Source organism: Solanum pennellii, chromosome 9 (assembly GCF_001406875.1).
Source record: "Solanum pennellii chromosome 9, SPENNV200".
Lineage (NCBI taxonomy): Eukaryota > Viridiplantae > Streptophyta > Magnoliopsida > Solanales > Solanaceae > Solanum > Solanum pennellii.
In genome coordinates this window covers 78,924,834-78,941,164 of record NC_028645.1, presented here as the reverse complement: position 1 = coordinate 78,941,164, position 16,331 = coordinate 78,924,834, and the positions used below count along the sequence as shown (strand labels likewise).

The window sequence follows — 16,331 nt, the reverse complement described above, 5'->3', positions numbered from 1 at the left end:
ATAAGGTAAACATTTTTATTTCAATTATTCTGTATAAAATGCAATCAATAATTTCAAAACTTGCAGATCTAACGACATCAAGTTGGTGGAAGATCAAACCACTTTCAACTGGTAATTTAGATTAATTGCCATCTATGACACGAGCCGGTCTTAACTGACTAATGTTGCAGAATCAGCATAACCTTTTATTTGCTTATTGATTATAGATCCAATGGACAACAACAGAGACTACACAATCCCAGTATATTGCATAAAGAGAGTACGACACACCACCAGTAGTAACTAAAAAGATATTATCTTGATGATCATCCACAAGGATAGTCAAGTCAAGCTGATACAATGCAGAAACACTCACATTTCCTTTGACACTATTGTGATATGATGGTTCTGCCGAGGGAGGTAAACTGCAAGGGAGATTCTCAGAACATCCTCTGGGACTAGGTCTGATTTTGTTAAGAATAGAGCGAAGGCCTAGTAATTGACTCTCTTCTTGCACCCCCACCCCCCAATATACCAGAAGAAAAATAAAAGGAACAAAATGAATGTAGGATTTCCAGACATGGTTGTGGTTTCGAAAAAGTGATCCTCCAATTGTTTACTATATCAAAAGTCAAGAAGCATACTATGCTCTGTTCCTTGAACATCAGGGGATCTGCTTCAGTCAATTGTGATATCTCACCTCTTTAAGAAGTGACAGATGAGAGGCCAATAGTGATCTTGTACTTAAGTACTTGGAGGAACTCAGAATTAAGCGGAACACACTTTTTGAACTGAGGGGAAAAAAGAACTTAATTCCAGTACGCCTATGTTGAAGCTTTCACCAGAGAATAAATCTATAATGTATATGGATAAAATGAAGGAGTAAATACGAAAGAAATGCTTACGTCCCCTCTTCAATGTTCAGCTTCTTATAAAAGCTAACCACGAACATGCCAACAAGACGTCCATAAGTTGATCCTATCATGATGCCTGGCACAAACTGACCTGCTGGAACTGCAGTTCCAAAGGTCACCACTGCCAAGGTATAAAACATAACCTGAGAGACAAATACACCAAATATTAATTTCCCACATAATTGTAACCCATGAAGACACGAGAGAGGTTTTTGCTATAAATTTCTTCCCTGAACTGCATAAACATCAGAACAGAGTGCACTTAAGCACAGAACTCTAGCAGTATTGGCAGATATGCATAAAATTTGAAGAGTTGAAAAAGGTAAGTGTTTCCAGCATCAATTAGAGTTCAATCAACATACCCTGAGCACAACAATAGCATTGAGTGGCTCTGAACACTAATTTGATTATAGCTTTACATAAAAGGAAGTTCAAGTGCAGATAAGAAAATCCTATCCACCCCACAAGAAACTCAAATCCCAGTAGAAGGAAGAAGATTTGAATTAAACTCAAGACAACATTACAAAATTTTTAACAATGTTAAATTTCAGAAACAGCAGTTCAATGGGGATTCAGATTCTCAATACTGATACCATAATTTGCCAAGTTTTTCAGCACGTGAATTTCATGCAAATTCGCAATTACAGTTCACCCAAATGTAAAAGTCGGGACGAACACATAAAATACATGAAGCTATCATTCACACAAATGAAGGGAGAAAGTTAACAAGTAGAAATACCAGAAATGTCAGTAGGCCTTGAGCGCTGAATTCATGAGCTGTCTTCGCACTGAATAAATTTCTTATAGCGTCATCCTGCAGACATGTATGATGCATACAGCTCAGTGAAAGGAAAATCCACAGCTTTTTTATTCAATTAAACACAGGTTCAGGAATTGTTTAAAGACCTGAGTGTTGAAGAATATGGTTGCGAGGTCATTATACTCCTTGTTGTTCTGACAGTAAAACTGCAAAATGCACAAAATCCAAATATCACCCCCAAAAGAAGAAAGCAAAATTGGATATCAAGAAAAATACGGAAGCAAATAACAATACAACACAACACCACAAAGGAAAATGAAACATTTCACCATATTTCAGTGAAGCCTGGAATCGGATTTGAACTTTCAGCACATAATTGCTACTTTTTTGAGAGAAAATACTGTATAATACTGGGATTCTTCAAATATCCCATGTTGTAGGGGCTTCAAAGAAAGCTTGTAGTTTAGGGGTGCGCAGGTTTGGAACCCTATACAAGGGGCTAGCGCGCAATGGCTTTCTCTGATAGAGGCCCGCTTCTTCAAGTTCAAGTTCCGCTTGCTGCTTTTCTGGTTGTATTTGATCTCTTCTTCCTTTCCTTGTTTTTGGTCTTTTTTTATTCTTCTTTCTATGCATCCTTTGAGGGTTAAAATCAATCTTTCTTCGTCTATGTTGGCTATTCTTGAATTAAACCTGAGCCTCATGACCCTTTCCTGCATGGGTCCATAACTTCTCATCTTGCTTGGAATTTGATTCGCTATCAAAACAATAGGTACGTTTCTAATGCCTGCATATTTGAGTGTTGACATTGCTCCTTTTGTTAGCTGCTCTTCATCTATGACGATCTTTACGGTTGTTTTCTTTTTTTTGGCATCTTCTGCGTTCTGGCTTTCGTAAACAATTCTTATTTCTCTTATGTTAAAATTCAGCACATAATTAATCAAGCCAGGATCGTAAACCAACTGCTAGTCCTGGATGTAGTTTGCATAACAGATTTGAATGCACAGCAAATGCCTAATTATCATAAACAGGTTCTAATTTAGAACTTTCTACTTGGAGCTAGAGGGATAAATGTTTGACCTATCTAACAAAACAGAGACTTGAAACAAACACGACAATAGGAATCGTGGAACCATATCCCAGAGACGGTACACATTTTACTCTACTTCTTCACAAGTGATTTATATGCTAAGCACCCAAGCAGGACCTAGCCTGTATTGAAGAATAATATAAGAAGTATCAATAATGACCATTGAAAGAATAGATTAGTTAAGAATTAAGACAGTTGACTCTATCTTCCAGATGTCACAGCTTGTGGCCCGTTAATGGACATTGATTGTTTGATAGGCATTTACATGAATGTGGCTATGTGCATAGGATTTAGAAAGGACGACCACTTGCAGCATAACAGATTTCAAGCATAAAAATATGTAAAAGATAAAATCATAAAAGCAAAGTAACAGAAATTAAATGATTGAACAAAGATAAAACAAAACAGAATAACTCATACAAGTCATGGAGGACCTTACATTAACATAATTTCCAAACATTCCCGGTGCTTGCGGACATTCAATGCCAGAGTTAGCTTCGGCTTCAGGGCACGGAGTACATCTTCTAAAGAGTGGCAATCCAAATGAAATAGCTGAAGTTATCACAGAGATGAGACAAGCTTCAATAATCTGAGAGTGGCAGACCATAAAATTAGTTCATCGAGCTTAGCAAGGAAATGCATACTCATTTTTAAAGACGAGAATATACAACTGCAAGAAATTCTTTTTTTTTGATGAAGTAGAAATTCTTGTTCTTAACAAGTGATCTTACTTTCACACGAATTCCTTTCTTGTGCAAATAGTTTCTACGCCAGTGTGTCATATAGAGAGTAAGCTGATTGAATAACGCTCCTGCAAAAGTCAATATGTAACCAATTAATTTACCAACCATATTCTTCTGGTGTCTTAACATCTTAATATCAACCATACATACCAAGGAGACCTCCTATAACTCCAATAAATGCCATGGGCAACAACTCCTCAAAAGAATAGTCCTCTTGACCACTGAGAGAATTGTAAGATGTCAAAAGTGTAACTAGGATATAGTGTAGAAGACCTAAATGAGTTCAGAATCTAACCCAGAGATATCCCATATAATGAAGCCTCCAGCGCCAAAATGACCACAGTTTCCATCTTTACACCATCCCATTGCTGTACGGACAACAACAGCTACAATTGCAGAGGTAAAGAACACCCGCCACATTAGTTGACTCCTCCACCTTTTGATCAATAATGAAACAACATATGATCAGACGGCATTTAATTTTTCACATTGCAGAACATGCTAACGACTACTCAAGTGGAAGTAAAAGCACTGTGTTGTTTATGATTGATAGAATGATTCAAATAGATTATAGTTTCTAGTAAAGAGCACCACATTCAAATAGGTACAAAGTGAAAGCTAACCGTGTCTGTGCTTATTCAAAAACCACTCTACCAGCTAATATAACGATTAATCATAACAGCAATGGGCTTAACATTGATGGTTTAGATACTGCTCATTAGCAATGTCAGAAATTGAAGTATGCAGAAATATAAATTGTTCAACAAGGAAGATATCTCATAAATTGCACTAGATGTACATGAAAGAAGCTCAAAGGAGAGATGAGAATTACCAAGAAGTGACCTCTTCAAGAGCAAATAACACACCACCTACTGGAGCTCTAAAGGCAGCAGCAACTCCAGCAGCACATCCACAAGTCACCTGAGTCAACAGATACAAAGGAGTAAGCACTTGTTACAGCACAGGAAATCCCTCTCATCATGAGAACTTTAAAAACCATATCTTAGCTTTCATCTCCAAATCTTTTTAGGACTTCCTAAGATTCATAAAAAGTTGACACCTTAAGTAAAAAAGAAGAAAAGAACACATTTAGAATGTTCAGCTAGATTAGTACCTCAAGCTTTACACGATCTTAACCTAAATTGGAAAGAGTGATAACATTTATACAGATTTTCACATATCCTTATCACAATTATATGGATTGATATTATATTACAGGTCCAGAGATCCTTAACAATATTCTTATATTACAGGTTCAGAGATCCAAAAAGACAACAGTCACTCACCAAATCACGACGATCCCGTTCACTGCTAAAAACTTGGAGCCACCTTGACCGAAGGTGATATTTTGTGGATCCACCCTGTAATTACATCAAAATACATGAACATTCACCATGACATTTGGAAGTTAATACTGAACATATTTTAGATGATCACCAATAAAGAACAAGTATCGGATCATTGATTCAAATGACCAGGTAAAACAAACTTAACATAGAATCAGCAACAAATATTTCATTGCGAAAACTCAGAATATAAGATAAAATTTGGGCTCATGAAAAATCAAAATGTAAGTGCAATAACAGAGCATAGAATATAGTAGCAAATGTTCCATTGCCAAAACTAAGAAGATATAAGATAAAATTTGTATTCATGAAAAATCAAAAAGGATAATGCAGTTATAGAATAAAAATAGGAGTAATACTCACTTGTCCAAGCAAAGAGGCAATACAAGCACCAATATGTACAAGAGGCCCTTCTTTGCCAAGAGCAAGACCACCTCCCACTGAACCTATGCTTCCAAAAATCTAAAAGACCGAGTAAGAATAACAACAAATTATCTGATTAAGAGTGATGGAGAATCCGGATCAAAGCTTAGGTGTGCTATCATACCTTTCCAATCAGAGTTCTGAAAAGAAGGATACCATGTGTGTCAATTCCTACACATACAGACCAAAATGAGTAACCCATAAGATATTATCCTAGCCAGAGACTTAACAATTAATACCAGAAAGTACAAGTGTACCATTTAGATAACCCTTTATTTCAGGAATTCCCGATCCTGATGCTGCTGGTGCAAAGCATGTGATAATATATACAGAAGATAATACTAGAACCAGGTTGATCAAAATATACACCAGAAATCCAGCAAAGTATGACTTCTGAATAATTTGAAATGTTAATGAGAACTTCCATCCCGCAAAATTTTCAACAGAAAGATTAATGAAAACAGCAGCAAGTCCTGTGCCTGAGAGCAAAGGAATAGGAACTCAGTTCATGAGAAAGCGATTATTAGATCAAATGCTTATTGAATTACAAAAATAGAAAAGAATAAGATTACTAGAACGAAATGGTAGCCAAGTCTTGCTCACTGAGGCATGTTATTAATTCTCACAACTAACCATTTCAGAACACAACAAGAAGGGAATATGAATCACAACCCTCCAAAATATTAACCACCAGATTTTCCATAATTGATATAAACTCGTGGCTCACCAATCACCCATATACTCCTACAACAAGATTGGTCCTAACATCCACATTGAAGGACGGGATTCAGATGATGAACTAAGCTACTATGAAACTTCCAGCCCATGAAAAGAGAACCATTCCATCTGGAAAAGGGCTGAGAGAGATTACTTCTGAGGTGCTAAACTATGATAAAGCTCCAACTAATGCCAGAAATATAATCATTTGGCAAGTTACAAAGGGGCACTGACAAGTTCATTTTCTAAAAGCTATTCTACACACCAAAACCATGGATAATGAACATTGCATTTGGAATTTTACATGAGAAAATTTTACCTGTTTAATAGTTTGGAAAATGATGAATAACCCACGATCTAAAATATGAAGCATTACTCAACATATGAAACTGCCAAAATGGACTTAAGCACTATAATCTCATTTGGTTAAATCAAATTTTTCTTTCATTTTCCTGAGATATGGTAAGGTTATAATAACATTATTACCTTGATGGCTTGTATACAACATTTACTCTGAAATGTCTGGCTATCACAATAACTATTTACGCTATATAGTATATTATGTAAGTTGCAAATCTCAAAAGTATTGCAGTATTCTTCTTTAAATGTGAGTTGCCATTCATGAAGAATAAGCTAAACCCAGCACAGTAATTAATGATTTTTGAGATATTCCTTTACAATAAAATGAAGGACTTTAATTTTAGGGAGTCATTTATGACCGAGTAGAGGCTAGTCAAAGCAAAAGTAGAAAATTTAATTTCTCAATTTTTGAATATTAAAAGCTCTCGTTTATATAATAAATCAAATACCTATCCTAGAAGGCAAGCTATGGCTCCAAAAATAGAAACAGAACGAGAGAAAATTTTGTCTTAGCTTTAGATTTATATTTGTCTTAGCTTTACATTTATAAATAATAACATCAACCAGGCAAAGATTAATCAATCAATCAACTACTCCACAATCCAAATTAGTTTGACAGGGTATATGGATCCTCCACCTCAATTTTTCTGTTCCATTTTATTCAGGAGATGCAAAGATTGACAAAAAATGCCTTTTCAAGATCGCCAGTTCTCTATTGCTGACGATATAAGCAGGTAAAATAAACAACCTATTCTTCCTAGTTCCTCCAATAACGTTTCAGCTAAAGTTTTAATATGGACAATAGTTATATGTCAACCTATCGACATGCACCATTCAGGAGTCAACAAAACAAAATAGTTCATATGACATATGTCACATGTGATTCTGGAAATTTATTTTTCTTCTCAACTCTACTCTCTGTCCCTTGATTTGTATAACGCGGCCTTACTATCGATGACCTAAAGGATCTGCTCAGGTGCAATCTTGAATCGTGTAAAAATAGATCCTCCAAATGTCATATATGAAAGCTAAACAACTGAGTTTTTTCTTGCAACAGGCACCAGATATTCAAGATTGCAACAACTACATGGGTATTAAACTACCGAGCCACACTTAAAAAGTTTGGGAGAGGGTAATAGAGATGAAGATGAGGATGAGAAGGGGTGTCTCTATTTCCAACTAACAACTAACGCAGCCATTCAACTTCTTCTAAGGAGATCGTCAGAGCAATATACAGATACGAAAAGACATTTGCATATGGTGTTCATAGACTTAGAAAAAGCATATGACAAGGTACCTAGGGAGATTTTATGGAGATGCTTCGAGTCTGGAGGTGTAATTGTGGCATATAGTAGAGCGATTAAAGACATGTATGATGGATCCAAAATTTGAGTAAGAATAATGGAAGGAGACTCGGACACATCCCAAAAGTTGCATCGTGGATCAACTCTTAGCCCGTTTTTATTGGCCTTGGTGATAGATCAATTGACACAGCACATTCAAGGGGAGGTACTATGGTGTACGTTATTTGCAAATTACATAGTATTGATTGAAGAGAAACTTGGCAAAGTTAACGATAGACTGGAGGTTTGGAGACGAACCCTAGAGTCTAAAAGTTTTAGGTTGAGCAAGACTAAGACAGAGTATATAGAGTGTGAGGTCAGTGGCGCATCACATGAGGCAGATGTGGAAGTTAGATTGATACACAGTATCTTGGGTCAATAATACAAGGAAATGGGAAGATCAACGATTAGAGTTGAGTAAATGACATGAAGGCTTACATTTGGTGTCCTATGTGATAAGAATGCGCCACTAAGATCTAAAAATAAGTTATATAGAGTGGATGCTGCTCCAACTATGTTGTAGGGGGAAAGTATTGGACAGTCAAGAATTCAAACATTGAGAAGATAAATGTGGTGGAGATGGAGATGCTTAGGTGGATGTGTGGGCACACTATGAGAGATGAAATTAGGAATGAATATAAACGAGGCAAGGTGGAAGTGGCTCTAGTTGTGGACAACATTAGGGAAGCGAAACTGAGATGATTCAAGCATGTAAAGAGGAGCACAGATGCCCCAGTGAGGAGGTGCAAGAATAGGTTTAAGGAGAGGTAAAGTAGACAGAGTTGAATTTTGGAGAGGTGATTAGACATGAACCATAGCGGACAGGCTTTCATAAAGCACCTTTGGGCAGCAACTACTATTGGAAACCGATTTCGAGATCAATTTGACAACGCAACTCTTTAAGCGATGATCTTATCTATGTCAAATCTCTTGATACGATACAAAAGACAAACATCTTACAATTTTCATGATCAATTGGATCCTGCCATAAAAGTAGGTACCAAAGAAGATCACTATGATCGTTATTGTAGTCATATTGAAGAGATGCGACAAAGTAATAAGATCATCACAGAACCTGTAGGTGGCTTTATTCTTTTGTGATGGAATGCACTCTTCGCCCCAACTTCTCAAAATAGGGGCCTAGCTTGCTTCCACGCATGATACATTTTTAGCTCACTGAGGACATGACCCTAAATATGAAAACATGGAGGTCAAAAATTAGGGTAGAGGAATAGCAGGTAGTCGAGCGATCTCTCTCTTTCTGTGGGAAAGCATGGTTCTAGCTTAGAGCATCTTGTCTGCTCCCTCTTCTACTTATCAGTATCTTTATTATTTCTTATGCTTCGATTGTATTACTATTGGTGTTTCCTTAACTTGGGTTATTTTTATTATTTTGTTGTCACTACTTCTCTTTCTACCATATTTCCACTATATCTTTTGTTCTGGTATTTGCCAAACCTTTTTTGTGAAAAAACTTCTCTTGAGCCGAGGATCTATCGGAAACAACCATTCTACCTTCCTCAAGGTTAGAACTACTCATATGCAGAAAATTGGTATCATAAAATTCCATTCCTTCCCACACATCCATGTGAAACAAAAAATTAACTCTAAACAATTTTAATTTGAAGCAAATGGGGTACCAGGGACAAGAACATACCCTAGATAATCTATTTCTATAGGGCATAAAGAGAAACAACCATAGATTAAGTTGATAAAAAATCTCACCAATTCCAATAAGTAACGCCAAGAACCACTTAACCAAAACAACATATCCCATATAAAGCTTTCCTCTTTTAGCCTGTCCATATAAAACACACATCAAACACAACTTCAGCTATCTTATTTTCCAAATGTAAAACAATTAGCCTCTTTTTTTTCTCTCTCTTTTTTTTCCATTTACAATACTAGTATAAACTATAAAAACAAGTATATTTAGAACAATAACTGAGCATTTCTGTTAGTTTCCATTCAGATAGTACCAGATTTTCCTAATATAGAACTAGTACTTTTTTTGAATAAGCAACATAAAGCTGTTATCTTTTTTGTTGAAACTGAACAGAGAAAAAGACTTAGAGCTTTAGAAAAGACACACCTGCTCTTCCCTATAAGCAAAATTTTCAACAACTTCATAATCAAGACTTTCCACAGTGCTCCCATTACCCTTTCTTGATGGACCCACCTCGCCGACTTCCTCCTCCTCTGTCGCCGGAATCCGTGACCACATCAGCTTCGCCGTCTCCACCCCGTTCTGAAAATGATCTGATAACATCTTCAACCTCCCTGATACACTATATATAGGTCTTATGAACCCCCAGAACCTCAAAAATTCGAACCCCTCGTCGAATAACCCCAAAATTAGAGGCGAGTTTTGAGAAAATTGGGATCAAGATTGGGTTTTTTTTTGGTTTTTGGGTGTGAATGTCACTTAAGGGTGATGAGAAATTCCTTTTCTTCTTCGAGAATAATGGAGGAAAGTGACGGATGCGTAAAGGAGTAAACTTAGATTCGTCAAATTGATGTATTTTTCCCTGTGGATTCTGCCAGTCCGGTGAGTCCACCAGAAGTTTACTCTCTCTGTTTTTGGGGTAAAATTATATTTTGGGGAGATGGGTGCTTTTTTTAACAAAATCAAAATTATGAAAAAAAAATTGTTGAATTTATGTTAATTTAAATTTGAATATTTTAATTTTCAAACCATACTTCATGTTGCAAATTGTAATGATAATGGAGTTTGTTATAATAACAGTAGTTTACTAATTATAATTTAAAATAATAGTTTCAGTGAACACAAAAACGACGAAAAAAATTGAAAAAAATATAAAAATAAGTAAAAACATAGAAAATAAATCAACAAATTGAAACGTAATCTATATCTTAATTTTCGTATAAATTAGATCCTGCACTACTATTTCTTTTATAACTATTCATCAACCAAAAAGACTTATAAGTGGACATAACATATATGAGCCACATAATTATTGTTGGAAAATTATAAGAGTGAATTCAATTAATCATGCACTACGATTCTTTTTGTAACTATAATAGTGCTTTTATATTTAGGATGCTATCCAAAGAGGTCATTGAATATACTTTTTCTAATAATTTTGATTTTTTAAATTTTATTAAAATTAGATACTTTTGGTCACTATTAAATACAAAATAGAATTTAATTATTTTTACGAAAATCGTAAAGAAAAGGGGTAATAACATGCATAACACATTTTACGGTGTGATTTTCAACATTTTGGATTTGGTATTTCAACTTTTAAGTGCAATTTTTGTTGTTTTTGTGTGGCTTTTAGTGTTATATTTTTGAGATTTAATTAAACTTTTTTGGTAAATATTAAATATTTGACAGAAATAAAAAGTATTCACTTTGATAAATGTAGAGGACTGAATTGCTCATAAGTATATCTTAGATGATGATTTTGAATATACCTCAAACATAATGGACCAGTTCAATCACTTTCTTGATCACATCATTTTGCTATCCTTTTATTTTTTTTGACAAGGTTAATAGAAGAGGAAATGGACTAGGTAGCCACTTTTATGATCGATATTAGATAACGCAGTTAAATAGGAAAAAAAAAGTGTAATAATGTTTTTCCTTTTAATATTTCGAAGTGTGTGTTTCTATCGATATGAAGAATATATATACAAAAAGTAAAAGTATATTTGTAATTCTTTAAAATCACGAAGAAATCGTAAAAATCATACCTAAATAATAAAAACTTCATTTGCTATAAAAGATCCGCGTTTCATTATACCTTTCTAATACTTAGCCACAATTTAAAGGAGAGTTGATATTTGCTTATTTTTCCTCTATCTCCTCAAATTTCAGAATAATGTATTTTGAAAATCAATTTTTTAGTTCAAAGCTTAATAATGTTTCTTATTTAAAAACTTCAGGATATTGTTTCCTAAAGTTCATTTTTTGGGTACAAAACTTCAAAAATAATATGTCCTAAAATTTAATTTTTTAGTTTGAAACTTTAATATAGTTGCTTAATATGAGTCCGGAGTTAAAAGAGTGAAAAATGTTAACAAAATGGTATATGAAAATATTTTTTATCAAAACGGTAAAATTGCTGAGGAAGCAGCGATTTTGTCTGCCGGAGTTTTGGAAAATCGCTGCTATAGTAACGATTTGTACATTTGCAATTTTTTTTAAAAAAATTAAAACAAATCGTATAGCGATTTACATAATATATATACTTTTTAATTTTAAAACAAATCGCTACACTTGCAGCGCTTTACATAATTTTTTTATTATTTTAAAGGAAACCGCTTCGAGTGCAACGATTTGACCAAAGCATATTAAAAATATTATGACCAAAGCATTTTTTATATTGTGGTATTAGTATTATGTAATATTTAATATTAAAATTATGCTTTGGTCTATTTTTTTGTTTTTAATTTACATAATGTTTTTAATATGCTTTGGTCATAATGTGCACTTTTCTTTAAAATTAAAAAAAATATATTATGTAAATCGCTGCAAGTGTAGCGATTTATTTTAAAAATTAAAAAATATATATATATTATGTAAATCGCTGATAGTGCAGCGATTTGTTTTAATTTTCTTTTTAAATGCAAATATATAAATCGCTGTTATAGCAGCGATTTTCCAAAAATCCAGCGGATAAAATCGCTGCTTTCTCAACGATTTTACCATTTTAGTAAAAAAATATTTTCATATACCATTTTGAAAATTTTGTTAACATTTTTCATCCTTTAGGCTCCGAACTCTACTTAATATTGACAACTTCAAAGACAAATGTGAGTGAAAGTTCTGGATAATTTTCTAAGTATTATTCAATGTTAGAATTGGACTATAGAACTATGTTGTTGAATTTTATTTGTACAAGTTATCGTTCGTGAGTTTATACAATTTCAAACTTCAAAATATGTGTAGAGAATTTCAAACTCCAATATATTGAAATTTTACTAGCAGACTTCAACTTATATAAATGTTTAGTTTGAGGACAGTGGTTTGGAGTTTCACTTCCCACGGCTTAACCAGTAAACATACCGTATAACTCTGTCAATCAAAATTTAAGCAGATAAATGTGTAACATATTTTGTCCAGCTTTCGGATTTGCGTTCAAAGTTCCACTTTGGGATAAAGTGTTCCCTATCAAAGATGAGTTCATACGCCAAGGCTCAAATCCAATACCTTGATCAAGGAAGGATAAAAATACGTATCACTCCATCACGATCTTTGACGATATACACAAAATCTTGGCAAGCAGTGCTGACGGTTTAAAAGGTGTACAAACGAACAAATTATTGTGACAAACTCATGTGTTAAAATTCTAGGAATATCCACACGTCAATTTTTAACTTTAACTTAAATATACAGTTCCATTGGGAGATGGACAACATTTCAACAGCATAAGATCAGAATATTATTTTTGTCTTTCACAAGATTTTATCTGGAGAAGAATTGGATGTTGAGAGTTCTGTATACATGTCAGCTATTTCTTTAGCAAAGTATGTTGTTGCTTGTGGCCTTTTTATCTGAAAAAAGGACAAGAAATACAGAAAAGGATTTGAGCAATGGAGACTTTATCTAGTTGTATAATAATCGCGAAACAACACTTACCTTGTAAGTTGGAGTAAGCAGATTATTCTCCAAAGTAAAAGGCTCAAGCACCAAAGTGATAGCTTTTGCAAATTCGAAACCTCGCAACTGCAAATTGTTTGCCATGAAAAACATGTTGAAAAGACAAGGAACTACATTTCATTGCAGGGGAATTCAAATTACCTGTGCTTCCTTTCCAACGGTATCCATGTCTTTCAATATTGCAGCCGTTGCTCTTGGATCAGTGCAGAGCTGTTTCACGTCTTTATTCTGCTCCCGCCAAGATAAATATAATCACATACAAAACTAACAAATATAATCACAAGTGAAAGCATACTTCTTACATTCCAAATGTCGTGTACGATTGTGGAAAGAAAAGAAACTAACTAATGCCAAAATAAAGGTATGATATTATGATTTTACAAGCTGTTAAGAAAGAAAATTTTGTCGTCGATAAAGTATGGAGTTATTTCTTAAGGAAACATGTAGGTTAGAGGGAAGAGTAGACAAGACAAATAATCAAAGAGGGGTCTTTCCTCTAGTTTAGTAAGCAGGTGAAAAGATAATGGACTTGGTTTGTTCTTTTTCAAGATTTTCTACCATCTACTCTCAGGACGTGTATATTCTAAGGAGAGGAATCAGTAATGAATATTTTCATCCCTTTATTCACAAATTCATCTTACATGGGAGGCATAAAGAACCCGGTCACACCTCCTGTTCTACATAGTTAATTCAGAAGGTAGATGGTCTTTCAGGTTCCCTTATATTTTCTGGCCAGCTTATGTTATGATGAATATTGTTCTGATCTTTCTCATCTCTTTCCTTGTATAACAACATAAACCAAATAGTGTAAATCTGTGCAGTTTTTTCATAGGAGCAGGTTGAAGATGTAAGAGGAATTCAGGGTGTCACCTTGATGCCTTCATTTATAGCCCATGCTTTAAACATGTCTGGGTCCACGCACACTATGGCTACCAGAGAGGAATTCAGGCTGTCACCTGACAAAGCAGACAAGAGTATAGTAGGTCTTCTAAAGGTGCCATACATGGGGGGGGGGGGATTATGGGATTTTCTGCTCTTACCATGTATAAAGCACTGTGCAACATACTTGCTCTTTGCATAAACATTATCAATTTTTTTAGGAGCTACATATTCTCCCTGTGCCAACTTGAAAATATTTTTCTTCCTGCCAACAAATAGCAAAAGGTAAGACTTTTCAAGCAGCCACTGACCTCCATATACCAGGCAACTTCAGTAAAGTGGATTATAGTTAACAAGAAGCAACCTTATCAATTCTCCATGTTCAAGGAACATAAATTAGATTGCAACAAAGGAAGAAAAACTACTTCACAATACCTCTATGAACCCTAGGGATCGTTCTAATAATTCCAAGGCAGGTACTATAAGATATCCTCTCACCTGTCAATTATCTTTAAGCGCCCCCCAGGTAGCCACACTCCAATATCTCCGGTGTGAAGCCATCCATCTTTGTCAATCATTTCTCGCCTGAACAATGTAATTGGATAATTTCAAAATTTAACTTGGACGGTTCCCTGCTTATATGCAAACTACAAAAGGGTGAATCAGTTAAAGAAATGCCCTTACGTCTGTACTTCATCCTTGTAGTATCCCTGGAACACTATGGGGCCTCTTACACAAATCTCACCACGGGGACAAGGCTTATCTTCAGATGTATAGCTCATTTCAGGGACATCAACAAGCTTTACTTCTAAAACATGAAAAAAAAAACATAATTAGTCCTTGTCCAGTCATAAGACAAATGGAAAGAAGTACTTGCTTGAAGTTGTACTAACCACATGCAGGATTAGGAGAGCCCACATGACCAGATAAGATATCACTCTGATCCATGTTACTTATAGTACAGGAAGTTTCGGTCATTCCATAACCTTCTATAATTGACAACCGAAGCATCTGAACAATAAAACTGCTTAGCTCATTTCATACAATAAAAGTATCTGGTCTCAGTTTAAGTTCATAAGTTGATCATAATTGGAGAAATTTGATGAAGTCAAGCATGTTCAACTCACACCCGCAAAAAGTCCATTACATCAGGAGATAACGGTGAAGCTCCTGAGACCATATAACGAACTCTTCCTCCTAGCCTTGATTTTATTTTGTTGAATACCAATCTATCCCAGAATGGGGATGGATTCTTTCCTGGGAAAGGAAATATGAATCTTATATATATATATATATCACAGCAAAGAGAGATGTGTCTTCCTTCTCTTCATAAGTTAATCCTACTAGAAATGCAAGGGATTTCAACCTACAGGGCTGTTTGGAAGGTCAATACTATTAATTAAAAATGCACCAACGGCGCAATCCAACTATAAAGCATCAAAACTAAAAGCACCCTGACATGCAAGCACAAATTGTTATCTTGCGAGCTAGTTAGAGAAAATATAAGCCCGCCATCCCCAACCGCATAAACAAAGACACTAATACGTCCATTAAAGTACTTTCTCATTTTCCCTTTTCTTAAAATAGTTAACGAGTGAGTCTTTATCTGTCACGACCCAAATTTGCAAGTCGTGATGGCACCTATGTTCCCAACCAATAGGTAAGCCAACCCAACATATTAACCCAACTAAATCAACAAATGAGTAAAAAGGCTAACACTTTGCAAGAATCTCCAACATTGGGTTCCTTATAGGTACGAAATGCGAAAGATAAAATATATCACCCCAAGAATTGGTGTCTTAAGTACAAGAGCTTCTAGAATACGATGCAAGTCTGAAACTAAAATGATAAATCTAACTTAAGGGATATCCTGTCTGAATACTGAATAACAGAATACGTAAAGATAGAGGGAGGTGTGGGCTACGGAACAGCCAAGCAGCTCACCACAACTCCAAGAACTTCAAGTCGGACTCAATTTGCTCCACGAGATGTGCTCCTACTCGGAATCGAATCTGCACCACAAAGAGTGCAACAAGCGTAGTATGAGTACGAAACCACGTGTACCCAGTATGTCTCATTGACCGACAACGAAGAAGTAGTGACGGGAGTGATATAAGAAAATAAATTCTTAGATTGTACAAGTATATATATATA

General features: G+C 35.0%; 1 protein-coding gene and 1 pseudogene across 1 annotated transcript in view; both read right to left on the bottom strand.

The window, feature by feature from the left end:
• LOC107031182 (chloride channel protein CLC-d) overlaps positions 1-9,941 on the bottom strand; it is a 14,296-nt gene extending 4,355 nt beyond the window's left edge. The window contains exons 1-14 of the mRNA XM_015232458.2: positions 9,765-9,941; positions 9,398-9,470; positions 5,510-5,731; positions 5,377-5,423; positions 5,193-5,291; positions 4,770-4,844; positions 4,316-4,404; positions 3,779-3,919; positions 3,634-3,704; positions 3,472-3,551; positions 3,180-3,329; positions 1,800-1,859; positions 1,633-1,707; positions 885-1,036 (exon numbers count right to left, since the gene is read on the bottom strand). Coding sequence (XP_015087944.1) covers positions 885-1,036; positions 1,633-1,707; positions 1,800-1,859; positions 3,180-3,329; positions 3,472-3,551; positions 3,634-3,704; positions 3,779-3,919; positions 4,316-4,404; positions 4,770-4,844; positions 5,193-5,291; positions 5,377-5,423; positions 5,510-5,731; positions 9,398-9,470; positions 9,765-9,941 — 1,511 coding nt within the window. The remainder of the gene's footprint in view (positions 1-884; positions 1,037-1,632; positions 1,708-1,799; positions 1,860-3,179; positions 3,330-3,471; positions 3,552-3,633; positions 3,705-3,778; positions 3,920-4,315; positions 4,405-4,769; positions 4,845-5,192; positions 5,292-5,376; positions 5,424-5,509; positions 5,732-9,397; positions 9,471-9,764) is intronic.
• A 2,879-nt stretch (positions 9,942-12,820) lies between these two features.
• Positions 12,821-16,331, bottom strand: part of LOC107031704 — a 19,176-nt pseudogene continuing 15,665 nt past the window's right edge.